Source organism: Podarcis muralis, chromosome 1, assembly GCF_964188315.1.
Source record: "Podarcis muralis chromosome 1, rPodMur119.hap1.1, whole genome shotgun sequence".
In the NCBI taxonomy this organism is placed as follows: domain Eukaryota; kingdom Metazoa; phylum Chordata; class Lepidosauria; order Squamata; family Lacertidae; genus Podarcis; species Podarcis muralis.
Window position 1 is genome coordinate 18,305,695 of NC_135655.1, and position 26,835 is coordinate 18,332,529.

Consider the following 26,835-nt stretch of genomic DNA (forward strand, 5'->3'; position numbering starts at 1 on the left):
GCTTTTCTTGATCTATGACTCATTTATACCAAATCAGTAGGAATCCTGGCTATAAAGAAATGTATCAATTCAGAAGGAATCCTTGCTTGCCAGAAAACACACACACACACACACACACACACACACACACACACCAAACAAACTGCAAGCAAGTCTAAAGATGGGTGTTAGCTTGAAGTCACTCAGTGTGTGATCTTGAGTATTCAAAAACTTCCTACATGTGTGCCTGGTTTGAAAAGTATTAATGGCTTCTAAGGGCTGCATCTAACTGTGCACTTTATGTCTGCAGTTTTGGGTGCCCTTCTGCATGTTTGTGTGTGTATCTATGAATGTGCTTTTACCCCTGTGTGTTTTTACCTGGCTGCCTTGTTCTGCTTATTCTGTTACAAGCACTTGAACCCCTGTGTAAGTTTCCCACATCTTACATACCTGAGCAGTGCACTAGTTTCTGTGTTTGTGCTTTTGTACATAAGACACAGAGATGTAGGAGTTGTTGCTTTTAAATTAAAACAACAGCTCCGTGTTCATAGAAAAGCAACCAGCTTTTTTTTTTTAAGAGCAAAAATGGAAAGAGAAGTGAATCAACCTGTTTTCGAAAAGGCTTTTCGAGATTTCTTACACAATTTCTTTGAGAATTTAGCAGGAGGAGGAGGGTTGCTGTTTCGAGTTATATATATATAGAGAGAGATGCTCAGAGGTAAATGCAAAAACTAGTAATTATACAGAGCTCTTTCTGAAGGCATACATGCAATTCCATGGTTCAGCCAATGTCCAAGAGGGACACTGCTACTTTTAAAGACTTCAATTATATTTTGGGGGCCATCCATCCGTTGGTATAGCCTCACAAATGCTTACAGGCAAAGAGACTTACGAAAGCCAGTAGAGTCCTTGTTAGACTGGACTTGAATTCGTTGGATAGCCTTGGGCAGTGCTGCTTGTCTTGTAGCATAAGGGCATTTGCACACCGGGGATTTAAAGCGGCTCTTGTTTCAATTGCTTTGCGCTGGGGATGCGAAAGCTTCATCCAGAGGGATGTTCATTCGCATTACAAATGCCTCTCCTTTGTTTCTTCTTCTTCTGTATTTACCATGGCCAGATAATAAACCAACATAAATAGAGAGGTTCAAAGGCAATTCGAGTCTCACATGTGACAACTCTTCCGAGTCAGTTTTACATGTTCGCTGTAATTAGCAAGCACACGTCCATGTACAGCATAGGTCTGCATTCCTTGTGGCAGGTGAGAGCCACAGCCATCTTTTTTTGGACTGCGTACATGCTGTGTTTCAGTCCCAGGGGATCCAGAGTAATTGGCTCTGGGACACACATGAGGTACACAAGATTTTAAAAACGGGCATGCACATATAACATTGCAATACATGCAGTTTTCAGGTACGTGCGTTCTGCGTCCGTAATGAACGAAGCAGCATGCAGTTCTCCAATCAATATGGGGATGACAACAGTCAAGCTGGAAAGCTGTGAACATTTTGTGCATGTGACTTGCACATCTGAAACAGGGAGGCAAATGAACGGTGTTTGCGCAGGCAGAAACACTCTGAGCACCAGGGGCAGACGAAAGACGCTGTGACTATCTGAAGGGGGGGGGGGGCGGCGGCAGGGCATTTAGAATGAATGCTGAAACTGTGTCCTTGCACAGGTTTTTGTTTATTTTAAATATGTGGGTTCAGTTATGCATTAGCAGCATTTCCCAAAGTTCCTAGATACAAATGAAAATAAATGAGAACCATACCTTAATGTGGCTACTCGAGTCTTTGTGTGTAATGTTTTAAATTTCATTTGGATTTTGTGGTTTGACTTTCTTTGATTGCGCTCTCTTTTTTTGGGGGGGGGTTTGCTGGAGTAACTTACGGGACTGGGAAAGGAAGTACAGAAATGATTCTTAGATGTGCTTGGTATTCATCAATGTCCACAGTCTCAAACCCTTAGTTCCCATCTGCGCTGAATATATTTAATCCAGGCCTAGAAACTCTGTTTGTTTCATATTGGGGATGATTGCCGAAAGGTGGGAGAAAAATACAAGCAAAAATTAGTATTACTTCTGGTTTGTTTTTTACAAAAATTCCTTTTCACCTTGTTGGGAGCTAGCTTCTTTATACAGGATGCAGGTAGACTGTGCTGCAAAAATTGGCTCTGTTTATGGGGAGATTTTCTCTTCTTTCCCCTAATGGACATCCAGGAAAATCAAAGTATCAGGTAGATCACATGTTCAAAAGCAGACTTAAATTCAAGCCACACTTACTGGCATTCTTCCATGAAACCAGGGGGCACTTACGAGAGTACCAGATAGCTTGTGATATGGGAGACTCCGGTTTCAAGCCTTTCAAGGGAAAGATTAAAATGAAAACATCCAGCTGAAATTAAGCATTGAACCTGGTTCTTTCATTGAACTAGTTTTGAAAGTGACCTGCCCACATAAACCATAGTTTTATAACATGTTACGTTGTTGTTCTACAGAGCACTCCGGATTGTTGAATAGATGGATTGTATTCTGTATTACAGTATACCCCTGTTAGGATGGCCAAAGGCAACAGAGAATAGGGTTCCTGTATCTTTACTAATTGCGTAGAAGAGGGAGTTTCAGCAGGTGCAGTTTGTCTCTAGAAAAGGTTCCATTGGCTGAAAAAGATTTTAGTTGGTTTCTTAACAACAAGACAAAACAGGAAGCAAATGCTACTTCATGTGTTCCGAAGGCTGATCAGCGCTTGTATTGAATGGAAGTTCTATCGCTGTGCTCCTGCTCAAATCTGCTCTTTGTTTGTAAATGTTGATTGCCTACCTTTGTTTTAACTAAATGCAAACCATGTTGAGAGTTCTGCACTGCAGGGGGTTGGACTAGATGACCCTTGGGGTCCCTTCCATCTCTACGGTTCTTTGATTTTATGTGGACTATGTGTGACTACTCAGACAATTTGGAGCTTTAGACTAGTACCTTACACCTATCCTTTTAGGCTGGCAGAACCAAATCTTTGCTCTTCACTGCCAAAGCCTGAGTGTAGTGAACAAGACAAAAGTATAATCTGCATTGTACTGGGTGTAGTGCAATCTGGATTGATTTCAGTCATTAATTGAAGCCATTCTGGATTTTCTCAGTACAGTGTGGACTAGAATGCTTTTCATTGGAGGGAAGAAGTGTGGATTGTTTTGGTTTTTTTCCAAGAGAGGAAGGAGATTAGCAAGGGAATCAGAGTTTAGTTAACTGGGTACAAATTCACTAGGAAATTTCAGGACAAATCTAACCGAAGTGAGATATGCTCTCAGTGCATCTCAATTGCCGGTAGTTGAGGTCGTGCTGTTCATTAGCACAAGATGCAGAATGCCGGAAGATGGAACAAAAGATGTTAATGCACAGCGTAAGAGAGATTAAAGGAACTTGTATATCCACAAACCAGCCCCGCCACCCCTGCTCTCCACCGTCCCTTACATAACAAGTCAAGGTTCTCTCCAAAATCCAGGGTAAATGAAGGAGCTGTGATGTGATTAACTCTGAAGTCTCTTAAAGCTACATCACAGAGGTTCAACCATAACGATTATAAAAGAAGAATTCTTTGCTGCTGTACAAACCATTTAATGTGCTCAAAAAAATCCTCTCTGTGTCTCTGATGGGGTGTGTGTGTTTTAATATGCAAGTAAAAAAACACATGACCTTAACAACTGGTCCTTTACAACATCAGCCACATAATTGCAATTGGTTGTGTATCCAGTGCTAAGCCTTCATTCATAGAGGCTCTTTGATCCAGCAGAAGGAGATTTCGATTTGGCAAATATCCTCTTTCTTCTTGCTGCATGACCTCCCATGCTGTACCCCAGCTCTCTGGTGCAGAGCTGGGGGACGGGATGGGACACAGAGGGAAGGGGCAGTTGGTACAATGGCTTGCTTGATTTTTGGTTCACGAAAGGCTCTGCTGGATCAAAGAACCTTCTGGAAGGACAGTAGTGGGTGCAAACCAATATGCTCAGGTGTTGTTTTATCCAACAAATGAAGTGTTCTAGCCGTCCCTGACATACAGACGTACACTTATAACCAAAGGCAAAAAGTTGGTTGTCAGATATTATTGGAGGGTGTTGTGTTTTTTTTTAAAGCATCACTATCACCTGTAATTGTTGAAATTTAACTTTATTGTCATGGGAGTTTCCTTTCAATATTGGCCTGAGGGGAGGAGCCTTTGGTGCTCACAAGACATAAGAGATCAGCGATGATGTTGGGTCCCATTGCATATTGTTTCTTCTCAGCTTGTGTACTTACCTGCTATTGTTTGGAATAACCTTCCCTTTTTTCACACTAACCTGAATCACACGGGTCTAGCAGAGGTAGACTGTAACACTGACAGTCTCAGGGTCATGTTGGCATTGACTCAAGAGCCTGGAGGCTGTGACTCAATGCAAGAGATATCTGCCACCCTCATATTTAATAGAGGTGTGGTTTATGGAGACAGACTGCACATCCCTGATCAAAATAGGCTGTGCTGCATGTTGAGGCCTGCGTGTACATTCTGGTTCCTTCCACGTCAGGTTGGTTCAGCTGCTAAAAAGAAGTGGGGAAATCAGAAATGTGAGTGTGTTGCGCTTCTCCTTTCTCAGTTCCCGCTGTATAACATGCTTGGCTAGTTACAAGAGCTTAGACGCATGAGCTCCTGGGGTTATCTAGTGTGGCATTGTGGTTAGGACATTGAGCTATCAGTTGGAAGTCATTTCTCATCTCAGGTATTAACTGAGTAGAGTAATGTTAGCAGAAGGCATTACCTCTTGGCTTCAGGCCTTCCCAGTGTGGCCATAATAATAGTGGTCTCCTCCAGAGGTAAATATGCCTGGCATAATATATGCAAAACTCTTTAAGCACTTAGTACGAAGTATTAGTATTAAATTATTGCCTATGGCTCTCTAGAAGCAAAGCTGGCCCTGATGCATGACTTCAACAAGACCTTACGGATCCCCCATCCAGCTTCCCTTGGCTCACTCTAATTCTGGGAAGCGTTACAAGCAATTATTGTGGTGAACATGGACATGTGGAGAACTGACAACACACACTTTTTCCAGGCTCAGTGTCCAACAGACACATTTCCAGGTTTTGTGGCAACTGAGTTGAACTAACAGTGCCAATGGTAACGGTACGTTTTTTTGGGGGGGGGGGGGATGTTTTAACTTTAGGAACCCTGAATTTGGGGAATTTTGTGTGTGTGTGAAGACTCCGTTGTCCCTCCTTTCTCTGTGCATTAAAAGATCCGGCCATTATTGCTGCCCCCCCCCCGCCCACATTACAAGCAAAGTTGTTTCTGTATATTTAGACATTCCATGTTTGCCATCTGCTTTCATTGGTTTGGCAGAAAGAAAGTCACATCCAGATTGTAATGTAGATACAGTTCCCGTTAGCGGCTTCTTTTACCTGTTTGTATAGCAATTCGAAGTGAGATCAAAAGGTTGCAAAATAAAAGAAAAAAAGAACCCCCAGGGTCCAGAGAGTCTATTAAAAATAAAAAAATAAATAAAAAGCTGCTCAGAAAAGCACACAAATCTTATCCTTGATGCTTCGGCGCTCAAGTATTTACGCCAGGGATTTAGACCCTTCACTTGTGGTTTTGGCAACAGCTTCACACAAATGTTTTGCCCTGGTAGTCTCTTAGCCATTTAAGATAAATGACAAAATCAAATTCAGTCCGTGCAGACTGGAGTGCTGGATGCTTTGCCAAGAATGAAGTACCCCATTGGACTCACATGTATAGCTATCAGATCAACATGCTTAGCTGTAGCTTTCAAACTAGGATGTCTGAGATGCTGAAGAAACCTTAGTGGAGGAAAATACTGTTTTGCAATGTTGTTCAGTTATGGAGGGTTTTAATTCCCTAATGTCTGCGTAATTGGGGGGGGGGGGAGTCTTTGTACAGAGTGGTCATTGTTCAAAACTAGTATTTACCAAACAATGATTTGTTCTCAGTATGATGTGTCCAAACAGAAGGAGACAATTGTGGCAAACTCTTGGTGAATTATGCTTGGTGAATTATACACCAGAGAATCCTTATCCTAACAGGAAGCTGGAAGGAAAAAAAGTATTGGGCAGGATTCCACAAATGAGGACTTCCAGTTGCACAATGGTGCGTTCCACTTCTCCCACTGCACACTCCCCAAAATTTGCTTGGGGTGGTTGGGAGAATCCCTGGAATAACATGGATGTGGGGTGTGTGGGGGGGTCATTATGTCTGTCAAGTTGAAATGCTTGGCCTCAGAGTGCCTTAGAGTGATGTTGAATTCCTCCCGTTGTGTTGAAGATGGATATGGGCCTTGTTCTAAATGACTTAGATTCCACAGTCTCTCCTTCCACATCCCTTTGTGACTCAACAATGCCCTTGGTTGGTGTGGCAAATAGGAATAGTTTGTATGCTCAGAGAGGCATTTTTTACTGTATGCACCCTACTCCTAGCTTTGTTCTGCTCCTAAGAAAATTCCAAAATGTATGCCTAGATGTCTTCTGGATATCCTGGCCTAGGCTTGTCTTTCATTTCAGTATTTGGTAGTTGTGTGCAGTTGTTCCGGCTGCATTCTTAAATGCCATTTATCTATATATCTTGTATACATGTATCATTGTTAATTTTTCAAGTTGTTGTCTGCCCTGAGCTCTGTTACTGTAGAGATCTGACTAAAATAAGCATGCCAGCCTGTTTTAAGACTTGTAATCTTACCGCAGGAGCTGCTTTTGTTTATTAGCTACCTCAATTCAAAGGCGCTTCAAGTAAACGTCGGCGTTAAATAAAGATATAACTGGAGCCACAGTTATTGAGAATCTGGATGCAGCAGCCCGACTGAGTTCTGATGAGTACTGACTGAAGGTTAACTTCACAAGATAACGCACCTTGTGTACACATTTCTATGCTTTTATTTAATTGCTTAAGTCGTAGCACTGCTGCCAAGAGAGCAGGAAGAAAAGCTCTTCCAACAGAGCAGGAGCAGAAACTAAGTACAGCTTTAAATAACAGCTGATTTTTTTTTAAAAAAAAGGTATATGTGTATGTGTTTTGAATGAATAATATATTTGGAGGTCTCCATATCAATTTCCAGCTATTAGGGGAAAAGGAGGGTTTCCACTTTCTTTATAGACTCGGTGTGTCAAATGGAATGCATAAACAGAACATGCAGAACGCATTTCTGGCTGTAGCTCAAGTGGCAAGGAAGCCACAGTGACCAATGAATGCTTTATTCTGGGAGCTTGAATCTTGGCATCCCCGTGAAGCTTGCTTGAGCTGCGAGGCACCGCACTCTGTCTGCGCTGGTGTGCCGAGCCTGGTTCGGTGGTAGCTGGGCAAACAGCCCTCTCCCGTTCTCTGTTTGGCTAGTTGCATTAGGATGGCCATAAAACAATAATTCCCCCCTTTCGATACGGTTCCCAAGCACATTCCCGGTGGCTCTGGCAGCCTCCCCCCGGCTCTCTTCCACACCACCACTGAAACAGGCACCTCCATTGCCAGTCCTGTCCCCTTGCCTGTGTTTGCGTGAAGAATAGCTATGTTACCTCGCAACAGCAGAAAAGGTGCTTGGCTCATTGTAGCATGATCTTTTACACGAGAAAGCTTATTTTATTAGATGCAGGGCACTTGTTAAACCTGGCAAATTATGGCCAGCCCATAATTTATTGAATTGGCAAAATTGAGTAGGCCATCAAGAAGCTTATAGCAACCCCAAGATAATCATAGTTATCAAACACAGTGTTGGAAAACCAGTGTCTAATAGTCATAATTTTCTGTCTGCCTAACCAGTAAAACCATCCATCTGGAGACTAGAATTGAGGGGCTGGTTGGTACAGAGAGAGAAAGCAGAGATCCTGGTAACGTACCCTCCCCCCTGATGCCCAACAGCCCCCCCTTCCTTAGCTGGTAGAAGCAGTTTTGGCAGTTGTGTTGGAGTGCCCCCAGACAATTGTACGAGGGGATTTCTGAATCCATGTTGAGGCCACCTTGTCTGTTCTAGCGAAGGACTTCATGACCACCATAGCAACTGTGAGGCTGTTTCAGTACCCAGCATATGGATCTAACACATCTAGTGCGATATATGCTTAACCTAGTCTAGGTACAGAATGGATTTGTGGTGTATGTCCCATATAGAGTGTGTGGGTCTTTTTTGTCACATTATCCCATGGTCATGGATGGACTGTAGCCTGGTGAGGTTTGGATTGACAGTAGTTAGCCCTACCTGCAGGGATGGAGGACCAATTAGAACTGTCTGCCCTGGAGACTTGCAGAACCCTAAGGATTCCTGACATCTCTGGAGGGTTTTCTGGTTGACATGACATACTCTCCTATTGACTCCCTGGTCTTGCTATGGAATGGCGAGATGGAGAGGGCCTTCAGTGCGGTTGCTTCTAATTGTATTCTCCGTCACTACCAAATGATCAACTTCTTGCTTTTCCTGAGGTGCTTCAGCCAATGAAACAGGCAGGATGATGGCTGGAATGCAGGTGGCTCAAGTCTTGTAGCAAGACCAACTCGGGGACCAGCTTTGGTTGTTGTGGCCTGAGGATGTGAACAAGATACTTCAAGGGGTTTGCCCAGCTTCATGCCTTCTTGATCTTTTTCTGTCCTGCCTAATAAGATTGAGCTGTAGGCAATGCGGCAAGACTAGATAATGTAACACTGGTTCTATATGAACTAAACTGGCTGCCTATCTGTTACTGGGCCCAATTCAAGGCCTAATTCATCCCTTTTTCTGATGTCAACTTCTAATTTTGCAATAAGAGCACAGTCCCATAACTAATTGGGTCAGTCCTTTAATGGGGGTAGCTTAAGTGACTTCCTTTTTTTGGCAGAGCGGTTTAGAGTATTTTAAATTTTTCATGCAAACTGTTCCTGGATTTTCATAGAAACAGCAGTATATAAGATGGATGGATGAATAAGTAAGATGACATTCTTGTACAGCTATTTAGTTTTTAGTATAGGTCTGACAAACAAAGCAAGTTAATGAACGTATGTTTCTACAAAACAACCGACTTGCTGTTCTTCTTCTTCTTTAAAATAAATAAAAAAAATACATACTTGATTGCTCTTCGGCATTTCTAGAAATGAAACACACATTTCTGAAGGCTGAGCTGACAGAAGCTGAATATAGCCAAACTCTAGACATAAATGTTCTTTCTGCTTATTCTAGATAGAGCTCCTCAACAAATATGGGCAACCTGTAAATGTTATGAACAGGTGGTAACGAGAGGTAGACTGAGATGGCAATATGTGTGTATATAGCATAACCGTGGCTTGAGAGTTACAGAGGAAGGGAAGAAGATATCGGAAGGACTAAGGACAATGGGTGAGATCTAACTGTGGTCACCTGCCAGCAGAAAATAATTCTTCTGGTGCATCAGCATGTCTCCTTCCTTGCCTCTTTCCTGCAGATCTCATGAACCCCCAAAATACTCTGCAGTGGGTTGGGGGAGACCCTTTGTAGCAGATATACTTGATGATGTGAAGAGGAAAGAGGAGTCCTGTTACACAGGTGGAAGTTCATCTGTGCCATGTTACATATCACCCCATTCATTTATTTAGATTTATAGTCGCCTCCGTCATGAAGGTTTATGGCAAGTGAGAAGAGCACCCTCCCAGCAAACAAAAAGCCCCCCAAAATGGCATTGTCTTGATAAGAGGCACTATGATTTTTTCGAAGCCTCTCTTCTTGCCTCCCTTTGAACGACCACAGGCACCAGTTTCCCTTGAGCTCCCCCCCCAGCCCTTATGTACGTCTCTGCGCCTTAAGCAAACGTGCGCCGTGAAATAAAGCACAGCAGCTGCGCATCGCTCCTGCTGTACACCCTCTTTCCCTTCAGACGTAGGTACCACTGACAGATTTCTCTATTGTTTTCTCCTCAGGGCCGTCCAGGCCTGCAAAGCTGCCGGCGGCCTCCATAACTGCCTCCTCCCACCCTCACACATCGGTGATCGCAACACCACCTCTCCACCGTGCTCTGACCTCATTCCCGCCCTGCCTGAGCCTGCCCTGCTGCGGGGAGCGCGCAGTCTCAGTTGGCGGGTCTCAGACTGAGACTGGCACATTTGGATGTCATTGTCAGTTGTCAGGTAACAGAAAACGCTTTTATTGTCGCTATGTGAAGGTCAGCTGCCAACGCGATGTCCTCTTTAGTTATGGGAGCGCCAGTTCCGTTTGGATGTGTAAGGACACGGGTAGCAACACACTGTATGAAAACAACTCCTGGCCATTTCTATGGCAGGAGTTAAAATTCACTTGTAATTTTTATTTTTGGGGGGGGGGCTGGGGTCTAGCCGACCTCAGACGTTGCCACAGGTCTGTTGTTGCTGGTTTGTTTATGTCAAGTTGGGAACTAACGTCTTGAGAATCCTCACACAAATGTGATACTCCGACACCAAGATTTTATCTCTCTGGGCTGTTTACTTTTAAGCTTAATTGGATAACATTTAGCATCTGAGGTCTTTCTTCCTAATGATTTGTGTTAAAGGCTTTCCTCAGATCTCAGAGGCACATGGCATACTTATGGTCCACACACTTTTTCTTCACTGCTTTTTTTTTTTTTTAGCCTCTCATTAATTTCTTCCTTGTTTCATCAGTGCAAAGCAAAAACAACCTGGACATAGCAGACTGTACATACTAAAAGGCTACTAAAAGACGCTCCTCAAAAATTCAGCCTAAACCCTACAGGAATTATGGGAGACAGTAGCTGTATGTGACCTGATGAAAGCCTCTCTCTCGCAGAATACTGGAGCCTAGAGCTCATCCAAGGAACCTGGATCCTGGGAGATTCAGGACTGCTGAAAGGAAATAGTTTTAACTCTGTGCAGAGTTGGGGGGAAAGCTGTGACGTTCGTTGTCACAAAATATGGCGATGGCTACCAAGTTGAAGGGCTTTAAAAAGAGATTAAACAGATCCACAGATGATAAGACTATCAGGAGCTACTAATCATGATGGGTATATATAGTACCTCCAGAATTAGAGGCAACATGTCTCTGAATACCAGTTGCTAGGGCATAACAGCAGGGAAGTGCTATTGCCTTGAATATCCAAGGTACGTTTGGTTGGCATTTCCTCAGTTCCCGAGGAAAAGTTGCCACTGCGGTAGATTCCTCCATTCTTCAACAATTTCACAAAATGGGTCAGATCTTAGAGTAACTTCTGAGTAGACTGTGAATTCCATTGCATCTTAACCATCTTTTTCTGTAGCTCGTAATAGTGGCTGTTTATACCAGTGCTGGAGACTCCAGTAGAGTCTTTCCAGATGATCAGGGGGTTTTTATTTTATTTTAATGAATTAATTTTTCTTTACAATTGTTCACAGTATAAACAATAACAAAACAATACGCCATCTCACCCACAACTTTTCCCATGTGCTAATGAGAAGCGTATAACCAAAAGAGGGAAAGCAATAAGAAGCAATAAAGTCGGTATGAAGAGGCAGAAAAAGAGAAAAGAGATAAAGAAGGAGAGATGAAGAGAGAAAGGACTAAGAGGTAGGGCAGTGGAGAACAAATGGGGTAGAAGTACATGAGATTTAGTACAGAAGCAAATCCAGAAAATTCTGGTTTTTTGTTTTTTGTTTAGTAATTTTCAGGAGTCTCTGATTATGAGACATTGTCCTACTGCAGTAAATTCTCATTTGTTGCATTCAGCCCAGACACATTCACTAAGATGCTTATTGTTTCTATACATCATATATCTTTATATAGGACATGACACTTTGCAATGTATAAAAGGAGAAGTCCCTGTAATGTGGAATTTACAATCTAAAACTTCTGTTGGGTTGTTTTTTCCCATTTTGCACCTGGGAAAACTCTAGTCTTCCTTCAGGTAGTATGTCAGTTGCGATGGTTGTCGTCCTGGGGAAGGTGGTTGTCTGTCTAAGTTACATTGTGATACGTTACCATGAAAGATAAGTCATACGAGTGGCGTGATTTCTGCTCCATATATGAGAAATTGTGTGGTGCATGTTTGGTTGGGTCAAAAGTGACGATGAAGCTAGCTCTCTGGTTTGAATCCATCCCTCGTTTGAAGGCTTATTTTCATCAGTCCGATGGGATACTGGCAAACTGGATGTGACCTCATAATGTGTGCATCATGACCTTCATAAAATACACAATAACTTTCACACAAATTTCCATCTTTTTAACATATGAATCCATGCTGCTGCTGTTTTATTATGTCATCACTGTGCATGGAACTTTAGAATAATAATCCAGAGACAACTCTTCATCGAGGAGCTTACAGTCCAAATCAAACCAAATTCAATAATAATAATAATAATAATAATAATAATAATAATTTTTATTATTATTTATACCCCACCCATCTGGTTTGGTTTTGCTAGGCGCTCTGGGCGGCTTCCAGCAAAATATAAAATTAATAAAATGTTAAACATTAAAAACTTCCCGATACAGAGCTGCCTTCAGATCTCTTCAAAAAGCCAGAGAGTTCTTTATTTCCTTGACATCTGATGGGAGGGCGTTCCACAGGGAGGGCGCCACTGCCGAGAAGGCCCCCTGCCTGGTTCCCTGTAATTTCACTTCTTGCAGTGAGGGAAGGCCCTTGGAGCTGGACCTCAGTGTCCGGGTAGAACGATGGGGGTGGAGATGCTCCTTCAAGTATACTGGGCCAAGGACCAGTAACTGAATAGGTGGAGGAGAGGGAGGCAGAGTTAATACTAAATGAATATGAACCAGTGCATTCAAGCTACAAGAAAGGATATTCCCACTAAACATCAGGATGAACCTTTTGACAGTAAGAGCTGTTTGACAGTGGAATGGACTCCCTAGGGAGGTTGTGGACTCTCCTTCCTTGGAATCTTTGAAGCAGAGGTTGGATGGCCATCTGTCATGGATGCTTTAGTTGAGATTCCTGCCTTGCAGGGGGTTGGACTAGCATGGTAAGAACAATACTTGAAGAGCTTTTGACTCCCTTCACTTGCTTCTTCCTCCCCTCTCCTCTAGTGCAGCCAGTTCCAAAGCTTTTGCTACTGGTTTGCGCTAAGCACAGTTTAGTGGCTTCAAGCCAGTTGCGTAATCCATACCTCAAGGTAGCTTGTTTCAAACAGTGCCTAGTTAAGATTAAGTACAGTTTGTCACGTTTGGACATAACAAGCCGTGGTTACTGTAAACCTGAAGCAAAAGCTTATGCATTCCTCCTTGTGGCCATGGGTGAAGAGGGAATGCAGGGTCTGAGACTTGGCATCAAAATACTAAGACACAGTTTAGTGTGTCCAGACTGGGTCATTATGAAAAAGAGATAGTAGATAAAGTGAAGGGGTGTAGATCTTTAACACAATGAATTTATGTTACTGCACAGGGGAAAGGGAGGGGTTATAGTTCAGTGGTAGAGCCTGTACTTAGCATCCAGAAGATTTATTCTATTGCAATTTATTGTAAAATAACTAAACCTGCTGTCCCCGCTTCAACGGAGATGCTTTAAAGCAGCTCACAAAACAAAATAACAACGATCCAGTAATGAAAAACTAATAAATTAAAACAACAACAGCATTTAAGCACACCCACACCCTCCAAAGAGAGCCATACTTTAAACACATGGTAATCTAAGCAACAGTAAAATCATAAAAACTTGGGGATGAAAAAAAGTCGTCAGATGCTTGCAGAACACAAACAAAGAAGAGAGTTGCCTATATGAGGCACTGCATTGCTTCCAAACGCATCTCAGAAGGCAGTGACATGGACATGAGGAACCCATTAGTTCATCTGAAAAGATGGGAGGGTTCACATGAGAGGAAACAGCCCTTCAAGTAGCTTGGTTCCAAACCAGTATGGGTTTTTGAGGTAATAGCCACCACCTTGAATAGCACTGAGAAACAGACCAGGAGCTAGCACAGCTGGATTCAGTAAGGATCCGAGATCCAGTCCTTGCAGGCCCCGGCATCAGTGGTTGGCATGGTCAGGTATCTGCTGAGGACCCAAACTTCAGCAGAAGGTCCACTGTGACAGGGGCTCCTCTTCACCATGGCAACCTGCTTGATCACCTTGGCCTAGACAGTGGCGGTGGGAATAGTAAGGAGAAGGAGGAGTAACAGAAGCGACTGCCTGCTTGCTGATGGTCTCTCTTCCTAGCAAAGAAGCAGGTAATAGCAATGATGAGAAAGATGAGCAACAAGGAGGTGACTCCATGAGGGAGGCAGGCCTGTGGATGGTGTGCTGCTGAAGGGCACACAAGAACCAGGAGCCGTCTCCCACTGTTCCTTTGGGCATCACAGCCAGTTGGAATACGCAGTACTATTTTATTTATTTAATGACTTGCAGGCTGTTCTTCAGGCAAAAGAACAACAACAAAACTTCCCATAGTGCTGGCAAACTTTATCCACAAACAGTACCAGGATAGAGCAGTTGTCTTGAGTCCATAGGAGAGAGCTTTCTATGTTCCCATGTTCATGGTCTGAATGACGGGAGAGGTAGATGACTTTAAGTTCTGGAAACAAAGGAGTTGACTAGTGGAGGCAAGAGTTGTTTTCCATGGTTTGTAACACCCCACCCCACCCCACTGACTTAGTATATGGGCCTTGCAATGATGAATTCAACGTTTCTCCTACAGATACTTTATTCTGACAGCATTTATTTGGCATAACATAGACGCGAGGAGTCTCTCCCGTATAGGAGAAGTAGCAAGCCAGTGTGCTACCCTGTTTGCTCACTTCTTCTAAGACAAACATGCAGCAATAATGGAGAGAGTAAAACTAAGAATAGATAAGGAAAGAGTAACTCAATAAAGCACACAGAAGCAGGGGACGTATGCATTTTGCATTCCTTCACTTCCTACTCTGCCGGTCGTGCACTGTTAGTTTTTTGGACTGATCTTATTTGCTGAACAAGTTGTGCCAGTTTTAAGTGGGGGGAATCGACCTGGTATCATGGCTTCCTGTAGTTACTGCTGTAATCTGCAGCACTTAGAGAATACGTTAATATCAAAGCACACACTAAACATTTATGACAGTAGTTGGTCAAGTTTTGTTTGCAATAAAACATCTTCTTCCCCCCACCCACCATTGGAGAGGAGGTTATTAGCCCCTTATTGTCTCATTCAGTGCAGAAAACAGAAGAAATCAGGTGACATTTGAAGCATGCTGCGGTGAAGAGGGTTGTTTTACGGGTAGTCAAAATTAGAAGAAGCTTATTTGCATGGGATTTGTAAGGAAGGTGATAGTGAGGACTCCAGTGATAAGAAGTGTGCAGTTTTCCTTTAGCATTAGAGATTGGTCTGAGAGGGAAAGTTTCACCAAATTCTCAATCCCAGCGTTTCACTTTCCAGACCTCTCTACATTTGCCTTGCTTAGTTTATTTTTAAGTTGCTTTCTTCTGTTGTTAGAAATTTGTTTCTTCCTCTGAGCAAGGGTGTTCCCCCCCCAGCTCTTTTTGTAAAACTAAATATGGATCACATCATCATCATTTTAATTCGGAATGTCTTTAGTTCGGATTTGAAGCAAAACTAGAATGAATACAATATTTTGTTGTTGTTGTTGTTGCCATTATAATTTTTAAGAAATAAAAGACTTTACCAAAAGTTGGGGGAATGAATCAACTATTTTTTTAAAAAAACAACAACCCATGACTATAAAATGTCAATGTTCAAATCGACTTAAAAACAACACTCATGCTTGGAAAAATATCTAGGGGAAAAAGAAAAGAAAAGAAATCTTGCAGCTTTGGCCTGGACGATGGCATAGCACCTTTGCTGTTCAGAATTGGCATGGACAGGGAGCTGTTAAGAGAATGGCCTTAGATGCTGAAACTGCGGGAAACGGAGCTTTTGAGCAGTTTTGCAATTTACAGTAAACATTCTGCATTCCTGGCTGCCTGGGGATGTTTGGAGGCTGAAACATAAAACCTGCCATTGATACAGTGGTGCCCCGCAAGACGAATGCCTCGCAAGACAAAAAACTCGCTAGACGAAAGGTTTTTTCATTCGCGATTTGCCTCGCAAGACGAATTCCCCTATGGGCTTGCTTCGCAAGACGAAAACGTCTCGCGAGTTTGTTAAACCGTTTAAACCGTGCTTCGCAAGAAGAAAAATTCGCTAGACAGCAAAAATTGCGGAACGAATTAATTTCGTCTTGCGGGGCACCACTGTAATACATCCTATTACTATTTCTGCATGGTGTTTTCTATTTGCAGCCTGATCCTGAGTCTTGCTGTCCTGACTGTTACACTAGCTTAGTGTCACAATCCATGACTTCTCATCTCATCTTAGGCACATATATGCAGATTTTAGTCTATTAAGCCTACAGTCCTGTATCCACTCCAGTGAACTCAGTGGGGCTCACTTCTGAACATAGACATAGACTGTTAGTTGTGCAAGCAAGATTGTCCCAAGAGCACGACTCTTTTCGAGCTTCAGAAATTGCAGGAGCATTCACAAGACAGTTGTTCCCTATTATAAATTGACCTCTTTAGTCTTTCTTTTTCTTTCTTTCTAATGCTAGTTCGGTTTTCTGACAGGCTTTGAATTCTATATAAAGCCATCATAGGGAACAGACTTTTGCAAGATGGGCCCACTCCCTAAAATATTGCTTTTAAATATCTACAGACTTCTCTGTTGCCATGTCCTTTTTTGCCTCCAAGGAGAGGCTTCTGCCTGCTGAATTGGATTCTCCCACTGAAACATGTTTAGTGTCTGTTTAATTAGAAGCTGGAAGGGAGTTGCAAAATTCGCAGGCTTGTGGTGCATGGATCAAAACCAACACATTGCTCCTTTTTCTGATTAACTTGCTATGAATCCTTAAAAAATAAAAAATAAAGGGGGGAAAACCGTATAAAAAGTTGGAAGTAGTTCTGAGGTTTTAACTTTGATGAAGACAACGAAACCTAGAAATGTTTACAGACATCCACACTAATAGGTAGGAAGGACACACATATTTTTGTGCACCTGGACTAGCAAAGTACAAGGCATCTAGTTTTTTCTCATTTACATCCCATTGCCCATATGCCTAGCAAATATCACTGATGTAGAAAAATGAATCTATTGCTATCCCTTCCTCCCCAAACACGTTATACCTCGGTGCTTTCCATCGGTGGCTCGTAATGTTAATTTATATATATATATATATCTCGCCCTTTTCTATAAGCTCAGAAAACCACACACCAGTCGCATGCAAATATGTTTATTCCATGGGGTTCAAAATTTAATAATAAAGGTTACTGTTTTGCGTTCCTAAAACTATCTGCCATTTTTGGAATTTTGTACAGATGTGAGGGTTCTGAAGGTAACCCAATATTCATTTACCCACAATAGCTGTTCTCCCCATTCCAGGGAAGGAAGCAGATCTGCACTTCCTCTAGATTTACTTCCTCCATTGCAGTGAATGTAGCGTCCCATATGCACATAGCTGAACATATGTGGTTGAGTTACGCCAAGGCAGACCATTGGCTCATCTAGCATAGTATTGGCCATGGAGCTTTATTTATACACTGGAGAGCTGGGGATTGGGGTAAGAGAATTTGGAGATTATTGAACTTGAATGTGGCATTGAACTGTGTTGCAGATGGTGTGTTACTAGCTGAGTTGATTAGAATCATAGGAAGCAGCCTTAGACCATTGGTTCTGTATTGTCTACAGTGACTGGCGGGATTTCAGATGGGGACGTTCCCAACCCTACCTGGAAATGATCTAACCTGGAACCATGTGTATGCACTGAGCACTGCCACTGAGCTACAGCATTTCCCCTGGACCAGTTCTTTGGTCAATAGTTGCATCCATACCTACGTGCATGGGGACATTCTTATACAGTGGTGGCAAGCACCTACTTGGCCTGGACATGGCGACAGGCCAAGGCCCCCATCTCCTCTCCCCAGTGGCTTCTTCCTCACTTCTTCCTTACATTGCCTGTCTGACTATAACATTTATATGTCACATTTTTGCCAGTGCATTCAGGACAGAATACAGTGTAAAACACTGGTGTGCAATCTGCACAGAGATCACACAAAGTAGAAAAGATACAGAAAGGAAAGGAGAAAATAAGTCAATTCAGGTATCCTAGAGAAAAACAACTCTATTTTAATTTTTTTAGTCTCTGGTCTGTCTGCTGTGTGTTTTTGTAGCATCCTCCCTGGGGGCCAGATTTGGTCCCGATTCCTGTTCTAGCTGCTGATTCCTATTCTTTGCAAATGAAAAATGCAACAGAAAATAGCCTTTTTTACCAATATAGACCTTTGCTCAGAGCTCAATGAAGCCCATGAATTTTGCCTTAGATATTAAGAAGCAGTAAAAGAAAATGAAAAAGCCAAACAGATTCTGAATACAAAAGATGGAAAGAAATCACAAATTCTGCATATTTAAAAACAGCGAGTGGCCATTGACATGCATGATTAATGGAGAAGGTGGTGGAAGTTCAAGCTTCACTGAGGAACACACAGAGGCCCGAGCTCTCAGAGTTTAAAACAATATATCTCAAATACAAGGAGCTTGGCTGCATTAGTCATTAAGGTGTTCTAAAAATTACTGAGCGATCTTGTAAAGTTAACATCAGTTTGTCTGCACCGCCTTCTGTTCACTGAATTCCTTAGCCAGCCTGGTGTGTTCTTGCCATTGTTTTAAAGGTAAAAGGATTACCTGTAAGTAAAACAATGGGCTTGAACTTAGTATGTGTGTTTAATATATACACATATATTAATATATAATTTTTCTCCTCTTCAATTATATCCTTATATTCATTTTTGTGTGTGTGGCGTTTATACTCCCGAGTCAGCCAATGAGAATCCCTAGATCAGACCACCCTCGCTGTGAAAAAAAGGGAAAAGAAAAGAAAAGAGCCTGATACAATTAATACAGTCTGTCTAGAAAGCAGCATTATTTCAGAAACGTTTATGTTAATGATATGGTATGTGTTCTGCACATTTCATACTCAAACAAGAAGCAAGCTTTTGTTTCATTCCAGACTGGGTTTTATTAAAACTGGAGGATCAATGGGAAAACAAAACAGTAATCAGAGCGGGGAATGTAAACTCATCCAGTTTGAAAAAAGAAAGAAAGCCGCGCCTCTTAACAGTGGAATCCTGTGCACATCTACTCAGATATAAGTCCAGTTGAGTTCAGCGGCATTGTAAAGGTAAAGGGACCCCTGACCGTTAGGTCTAGTCGCGGATGACTCTGGGGTTGCAGCACTCATCTCGCTTTATTGACCGAGGGAGCCGGCGTACAGCTTCCGGGTCATGTGGCCAGCATGACTAAGCCGCTTCTGGCGAACCAGAGCAGCGCACGGAAACGCCATTTAGCTTCCCGCTGGAGCGGTACCTATTTATCTACTTGAATTTTAACGTGCTTCTGAACTGCAGGAGCAGAGACCGAGCAACGGGAGCTCACCCTGTGGCGGGGATTCAAACCGCCGACCTTCTGATCTGCAAGCCCTAGGCTCCCAGGTAAATGCTTATAAGATTGCAGGCTTAAACCTCGCAAAGCTGCAGGAGAACCCCACAGGTCTTGCACCCCTTCTCGCATCATGCCCAGTTGGATAGCAAAGCACACACCAAAATCAGGTTTAAAAACACGCTGCCCCAGTCCTCCCACTTTGCCCAGTGCCCTAGCCCTTGCATGAGAAAATGGTGAGAGGAAACTGGGCTGCTCATGTACATGTGTCAGAGAGAGAGAGGTAACTACAGCGATCTATATTGACGCTACATATAAAATATACAATATTGGGGAAATATGGCTTTCACCAGGGTGAAATTTGCTAAAGTTTGTGCTTGGGAGAAACCGCCCTATTAGCTGGCATTACTTAATATTTATTGATTTGAATAAAATATTTACACCATCTCGCAGAATGGCATTTGTGCATGATAGTTACAGTACTTTTAAAGCAAATATGCTTTACAAAAAAAACCAAACCCCTGACTCAAACATTATGTACAGAGTGTTGCATCTCTCAGTTTATTATAGGAAATCAACCAGGAAAATATGGCTGAGTGTTTGGTTGTGTTTTATATTTTTAGGCAACGATTGTAGATAGGAGCGTTTCAGAAACTACGTGGAGAAACAAGGCGAGAGCACTGTAAATATTCGGAGAAAGCTAAGAATCCATTTGGGGGGGTGGGTTTTCTCTTCCACCCACAGCCCCTGGTGCTATTAATCTAAGTTAAGGACTGCCTTTGTTCTAAAGAGACATTCAAATCGATGTAACTCGGTAAATCCTCATCATGTAGAGTTAAGAAGCAGCAGGGGTAACAGTATTTAAAGATGTTTAAAAGTGCATTCTTGCCACTTCTAAGCACCCAGTCCTTGTGCGCGCGCTGTGTGTGTGTGTGTGTGTGTGTGTGTGTGTGTGTGTGAAATTGCAATATTAGCAGGTGGAAATAGATGGTATAATCTAAACACAAAGGGACCTAAGGTAACCAAGGATGTAGGAGAGACAGTGGCTCCAAGACTTAGAGAGTTAACTGGATTTTATTCTAATACCCAAGCCCAAGAGCCTGAACTCTTCAAACACTCCAAATGTAGAGCTAAATCAAAGAATTCTGTTTCAAATCCGTACAAGATGTTGCTGTTCTCCCCCCGCCCCCTCCTCTGACAGGAGAAACATTTGGAAGTGTAGTTTCTTTCTTTCCCTTTCCTTCCTTCTTTCTTTCTTTTCTTTTCTTTTTTTAATAGCTATCTTAAAAAGGAGTTTGGATGTTTAGCACAGCTGGTGCTCATTACATTATGCACTATCAATAAAATAGCATGTGTAATTAATTTTTAATGCGGTGCTCTGTGCAGCGCTTTAAAGCAGTTACTGTATGGGGAGAGCTGACACTGGTCACCAGCGTCAGAAATATTAAAAGAGAAGGCTAGATTTTTGCATTTTTCAGAAGGTGTGGAAAAGAGACAGTAGCTGTCATCAGCTCGCTGTTCCTGGCCAAGCATAATCGCCTGGAATGCCTCTCTCTCTCTCTCTCTCTCTCTCTCTCTCTCTCTCTGTGTGTGTGTGTGTGTGTGTGTGTGTTTAGAAAAAAGAAAGTTGCTTAAATAATAACCCAAGCCAGCGTGACACAATAGATGCAAGTTTTGCTCGGATGTGCAGGGCTAGCTGGAGACATTTTATTGCCGGAGGTGAAAGGTGAGATGGCAGCCCCCACCCTCCCAGTTCCACATAGAGAAGCCAACTGGGTAGCCAGTCAAATCTTATTTCAGCAAAGAGGATTGGATCCCTCCACCATACCTGAAAGCAGCAGGTTAGCTTGTGGGTGCAGGATAGGCCTTTCAGAGCACACACAGCTCTTGTAATGGCTAGAGCAGGCACCCCCAACCTGCAACTTCAACCTGGCCTACAACTCCCATGATCCCTAGCTAACAGGTCAGGGATAATGGGAATTGTAGTCCAAAACATATGGAGGGCCGAAGGTTGGGGATGCCTGGGCTAGAGGGACTGTGACTTCTTTTGTATTGGATCAGATTGTTATTATTAATGTTTCATGTTTCATTATGTTTTTATGTGTTGCAACCCAGCCAGGTGGGTGGGGCAATAATAATAATAATAATAATAATAATAATAATAATAATAATACTGTAATAATACAGTCATATCTCATGTTATGTTTGCTTCAGGTTGTGCGTTTTCAGGTTGCGTCCCGCGGCGACCCAGAAGTACCAGAAAGGGTTACTTCCGGGTTTTGCCGCTCGCGCATACGCAGACAAGTAAAATGACGTCATGCGCATGCACAGAAGCTGCGAATTGCGACATGCGCAGATGCAGGTTGCATTCTTTTCAGGTTGCGTTTGCGAACGGGCCTCTGGAACGGATCCCGTTCGCAACCAGAGGTACCACTGTAATAATAATAATAATAATAATAATAATAATAATAATAGGAAGTGGCCTGGGGAATTGCCACTGCTGCCCCCCTCTCCACATATTCACCACTGAATGTGGCTGTCATACTCTGCCCCCCCTGTGGATGTGAGGAACCTAGGTTCATAGCCCTACTCAGTTGTAGTGCTAGCTTGGTGACATCTCACACTTGTTCTGAAAGACCACTTGGAGACCCTTGGAAATGAATGTAATGAGGCTTCTGGATACAGATGGTAACAGATTAATTGGCCTGGCTTTTAAAAAAACTGGTTCAGGCTCTGCTAAGGGAAGGTTTGGCTTAGGGAACTCTCAAAAGAGGTAAATAAAGCGCTGGATTGAGAAGAAAGTTAGTGCCCCCTGCTACACACACCACTGTCTGACCGATCTGAATTAAACCCCATTCACAGCTTGTAAATATCAAGCAAGGGAAACCTCTGGGGAAAGACAAATTCGGTTGCAAGTCTAAAAGAAAACAAAAGGGGAAGAAGCTGGGTTCTCTCCAGGAAAATTGTGCAGAAATAATACAAGCCTTTGCCTTTTCTTGTGGCTTTTGGTTGGTTACACTCAAAATAAATACCAAAACTTCTTCGCTTCATATTTGGGGAGTGACACTAATTTGGAAGACCGAAGGCCAAAAGGAATGGAACAAGGCCTACATCCTTTGCTCTGATAATTGACCAAATCATAAACAAATCTATTTACACGTTGGGGTCGTCCCCCCCGCCATCTATATGGCGTGAATCGTAGTAGATGCCAGACTTTCCTGGAGACGAAAAGCAAAGGGGATTGCTAGGATTTAAATTAAAAAATGGGCAGGGGGGGGGGGTAATATGTCAGCAGGACTTTTTTTTTCTAGAAGGGCTACTATTACCTTTATAAAAGTTGCATAGGAAGCAGAAAATTCACCAGGTGTGGCATTTCTTACCATGGTTCTACAGTGGTGGGGGAATTGTACATCCGATATACCTGTAGGTTTCCCCTCCCTGTTAAAAGTACAGAAGTCCTCTCAGGCCATGGAGTTGCCATTAGAGACAGGGGAGAGTTTTAATTCAAGTTTGCCTTTGCACTTTCCGGAACAGAGCAGGAACTGAAACACAGCCATCTTTCAAACTTTGCACATTTCTGAATTTTAGCAATGCACTCACACAGCCAAGTAATTGCATATAGTAGAGAAAACACCATCTAAAAATGTGTTCTGTTATGGGAAATTGCTTTGCTGATGTGGGAACTACGTGGTTACATTTCTTGGAGGAGCTCAGTCGGCAGGCCAGGGGCCGCTACTGAAAAGGCTTTGCTCCTTGCTGCAAATACCTTTACCTCCCATATTGAAGGGGAAGGGAACGATCCAAATATGTGAGTGGATGGCATCACATAGGGAGGGATGCTTTAAAAATATATATGGGCCTTGAGGGTTGCAATACCTAGTTCATTGGGGCTTGTTCTTGGGTAATCTTCACAAAAGCCCAAGCTGCATGTCTTTAAATATGGGTCTGCCCCACGTCCCATGTAGTGTGGGTGTGTGGGATCTGATTTCAGCAGCAAAAAGGGGAGGGAGTCCTAGACTGCCCCTTGTCCTGGTCACTTCTCTCCTCTCTGGTCTTGGGCTCCCCACTTTTTCAGCCATCATCATGAGCAGTTTCAGCTTTAGTGGGAATTGTAAAACTGAGTAAACCTCCTTTTGGATCGGGCTATAGCAGATGTAGGAAGAGGTAGGAAAAAATGCTGAAGCATATTTTCTAGCCAGTAGCCAGAGCAGGCGAACACGTAGGTAAGATGTGGTACATTTCCTTATTCAGAAACCGGGCAGGGATTTCCATCTTTCGCAGCAGCATCACCTTAGCAACAGGGTGAACTACCATGGATGATTTGTGTTGTAAAATCAGCCACGCTAACTTACTCCTACAACTCCTCAATTTCGCTAAATGCAGCCAGTCAGCTGAATGTCTCTTTGCAAACACTTCATAAAAAAAAAGAGAAAGATTAAAAACAGAGAGGAGGAAGGCTTGTGTGAAAGAATAATCTGCTAGGAAATGAACCAACAAATTAGGGAACATGGTGCCTGCATACACTTTCTGGCCTTGTTCTCGGCACTGAGATCCAGCGGTGGGGTTTTTAGACACACACATATAACAACTTGGTGTTTGCAACTGTTCTCTTATTGCCGCCACAAAATTCCACTCGGTCGTGTGCAACGTATGTCGAGCCATTTGTTTTCATCTGATCACCTGGCATTTAGAGCATGGAGTCCTTCCGAACCCTTGAAAATAAGTTGCCTTAAGCTCTCATCAGGCATTCTTCTGCCTGACTTAAGTAAACACACTGGGGGAGCAGAACACACTGTGCTCGCCTCGCCCCCATCGCTCTCTGCAAGTTGGAAGGCAGACTTCTGGTGAAGACAGCCTCTTGCACTCGTGGAGGCTCCATGTAGAATCCACAAGTCCACCCTCCCAACTTTGTGAAGGGTGAAGGTAAAGGTAAAGGACCCCTGACCATTAGGTCCAGTCGTGGCCGACTCTGGGGTTGCGGCGCTCATCTCCCTTTATTGGCCGAGGGAGCCGGCGTACAGCTTCCGGGTCATGTGGCCAGCATGACTAAGCCGCTTCTGGCAAACCAGAGCAGCACACGGAAACGCTGTTTACCTTCCCGCCAGAGTGGTACCTATTGATCTACTTGCACTTTGACGTGCTTTCGAACTGCTAGGTTGGCAGAAGCAGGGACTGAGCAACGGGAGCTCACCCCGTCGCGGGGATTCGAACCGCCGACCTTCTGATCGGCAAGTCCTAGGCTCTGTGGTTTAACCCACAGCGCCACCCGCGTCCCTGAAGAGTGAAGAGAGGGGGCCAAATTAGCACAACTATCCCTGTGGCCCTCCCTTCACATGCTTACTTAACTTGGAGAGAGGAATGCCCAAAGAGGAAGTGCTTTGCATACGTTGTGTATTCTGTACTCTGCAGGTGGCTGCTTATGACAGTGTGTCATGCAGGTAGGTGATGCCCTCAGAAACCTTTGTAATGTTCTAAGAGCAGAGCTGAATGTGTCCTGCGCTGTCAGAACTTAATTCTTCCCCATGGCTCTGCACGGAGAATGGGAGGTCTGCGTGTAGCTGCCTTCATCAAGCTGGTGCCCTCCAGATGTTTTTTTAAATAACATTTTATTGATTTTCCAAAAACAAACAAACAAAACAACAACAATGCCAAAACAAAACAAAATAAATTGACTTCCCTCTAACTCCTTCCTTGGTTATTGTTTATCCAGACACTGAATGTCCATTGTTAAATTTGTAACATATTTAAATCACCTATTGTCCATTCATAATGCTTAAAGTGTAGCAAGTCAATAGAAAGTTGTTAATACTACACACCAGGCTTCTCCAAGTTGGTGCCCTCCAGATGTTTGGGAACGCAACTGCCGGCAACCTGTTAGCTTGGATGTTGCCGTTCAAAACATCTGGAAGGCACCAACTTGGAGAAGTCTGGTATGTAGTATTAGCAACTTTCTATTGGCTTGCTACACTTTAAGCAGCAGCAGCCCCTCGCATGGTGAATGTTTTCGTCCTAACATGGAGATGGCAGTGGGGAAAGTGGCGTCAAGTGGTAACAGGAGACAGGACAATAAAATAAAAGTTGGCAGCTCTGTACCATAAGAACACGAGAAGAACCCAACTGGAACGAGCCAGGGTTCTTCTCCTATTCTTACCAATCTTTACTTGGCCAATATATTGTAGGCTAGATCTTTATATACGTGTGTTTCTTTCTGTGTGTGAGCACATGCTTATGTCACTGTGCTAATATTTAGCCTGAGGAATCTTAAGTAAAACCCCGTATTTTGGCCCAGAAAGTCATCTTGTTCTCCTCTTGTAGTTCACAGCTCAGGAAACACTGAGCACATTTTTTTACATTAATTCTCACAGTTTGTCGTGGGTAGCAGCTAAACCCAAGAAGTTCTCTGCAGAGTACGCAGATTCTGTGGCTGGCATTCATGGTCTTCAACATGGGCAAATTGATTCAAGGCTGAAAAACTGGAAAACCACTGGTTTCATTGGATTCCTTGCATTGCAGCATCCAGTGAAGTGTAAATAAATTATCCCAGCAGCTGGTTTGAATGAGTGTTTCTTTGTATATGTTGTGCTTTTGTAGTATTTTCTTTTGGTTGTGTAGGATGAATTTTTCATCAGTGGATGAAAGAGGATCACCTAGTGCCCAGTTTATTACCTTTTAGGTGTTGGATTAAGACATTTTTATTCTCTCAGTCATTGTAATGCTCTGTCCTTTTAAAATACTGCATACTGCCAATACTATTTTAAATCCTGGAAGTGTTTTTTTTTTTAACTTAGCTTGCATATTGTGCTAATTATGTTATTTATTACTTTTAATTGGTTTATTGTGTTTTTCATTGTTTTGTTTGAAATCGTGCTGTAAATTGCCCTAGGATTAATATTGTGCAGGATGATAAATGAATACAATGAATGAATGAATGGATGAAATATTGGAAAATAAATACCTTCTTTTTATCATTTTTTTCTCCACCTCTCTGTTGGGCATCATATTATTCCATATACTAAGTGACTGCAGTCACTAATATAGTTTTCTTTTTCTTTTTAAAACAGTGCCCCCATTTTTTTTCTTTCCGTCTGAGAATGTAGAATTGTAAAGAATGTTTGATTTAGGACAGTGGGGATGTGGAGATCAGAGGTTGAAATTAAAGATGTAATGAATCAGTAAGATGTCTATGAGGAATGAAACAAGTCCAAATCTGCCCCAGAGAAGGTTTGCATTTTTAAAAAGAATTCAGCTAGAGAAGTCGGAGGTCTGGGGACTTATGGAATGAGGTTAATGTAGGTGTGAGTAGTTGAAATGACAAGAGCATTTGGAAAGTTTCCATAAATCTGCACTTTAAAGAATTCTATTCCACTTTGTGGGAATTAGTGGGAATTGTGATAGAGAAGGTCCAGACTGATCTATTTTTGAATCGGATACCTGCTTTGCAACAATCAGTCCTGCTACTTTGTTCAGGAACCATCTATTTTCTTAATAACAGATGTAAAAATAAAATACAAAATTGACCCCATTCC

The 26,835-nt window shown here is 42.7% G+C and overlaps 1 protein-coding gene across 8 annotated transcripts in view; it reads left to right on the forward strand.

The window, feature by feature from the left end:
* BCL11B (BCL11 transcription factor B) overlaps positions 1-26,835 on the forward strand; it is a 165,608-nt gene that overhangs the window by 70,261 nt on the left and 68,512 nt on the right. For 4 of the 8 annotated variants that reach the window (XM_028715414.2, XM_028715336.2, XM_028715583.2 and 1 more), the window contains exon 3: positions 9,858-10,064. The exons of the other annotated variants lie outside the window; for them this stretch is intronic. In XM_028715414.2, coding sequence (XP_028571247.2) covers positions 9,858-10,064 — 207 coding nt within the window. The remainder of the gene's footprint in view (positions 1-9,857; positions 10,065-26,835) is intronic. 8 annotated transcript variants of the gene reach the window in all.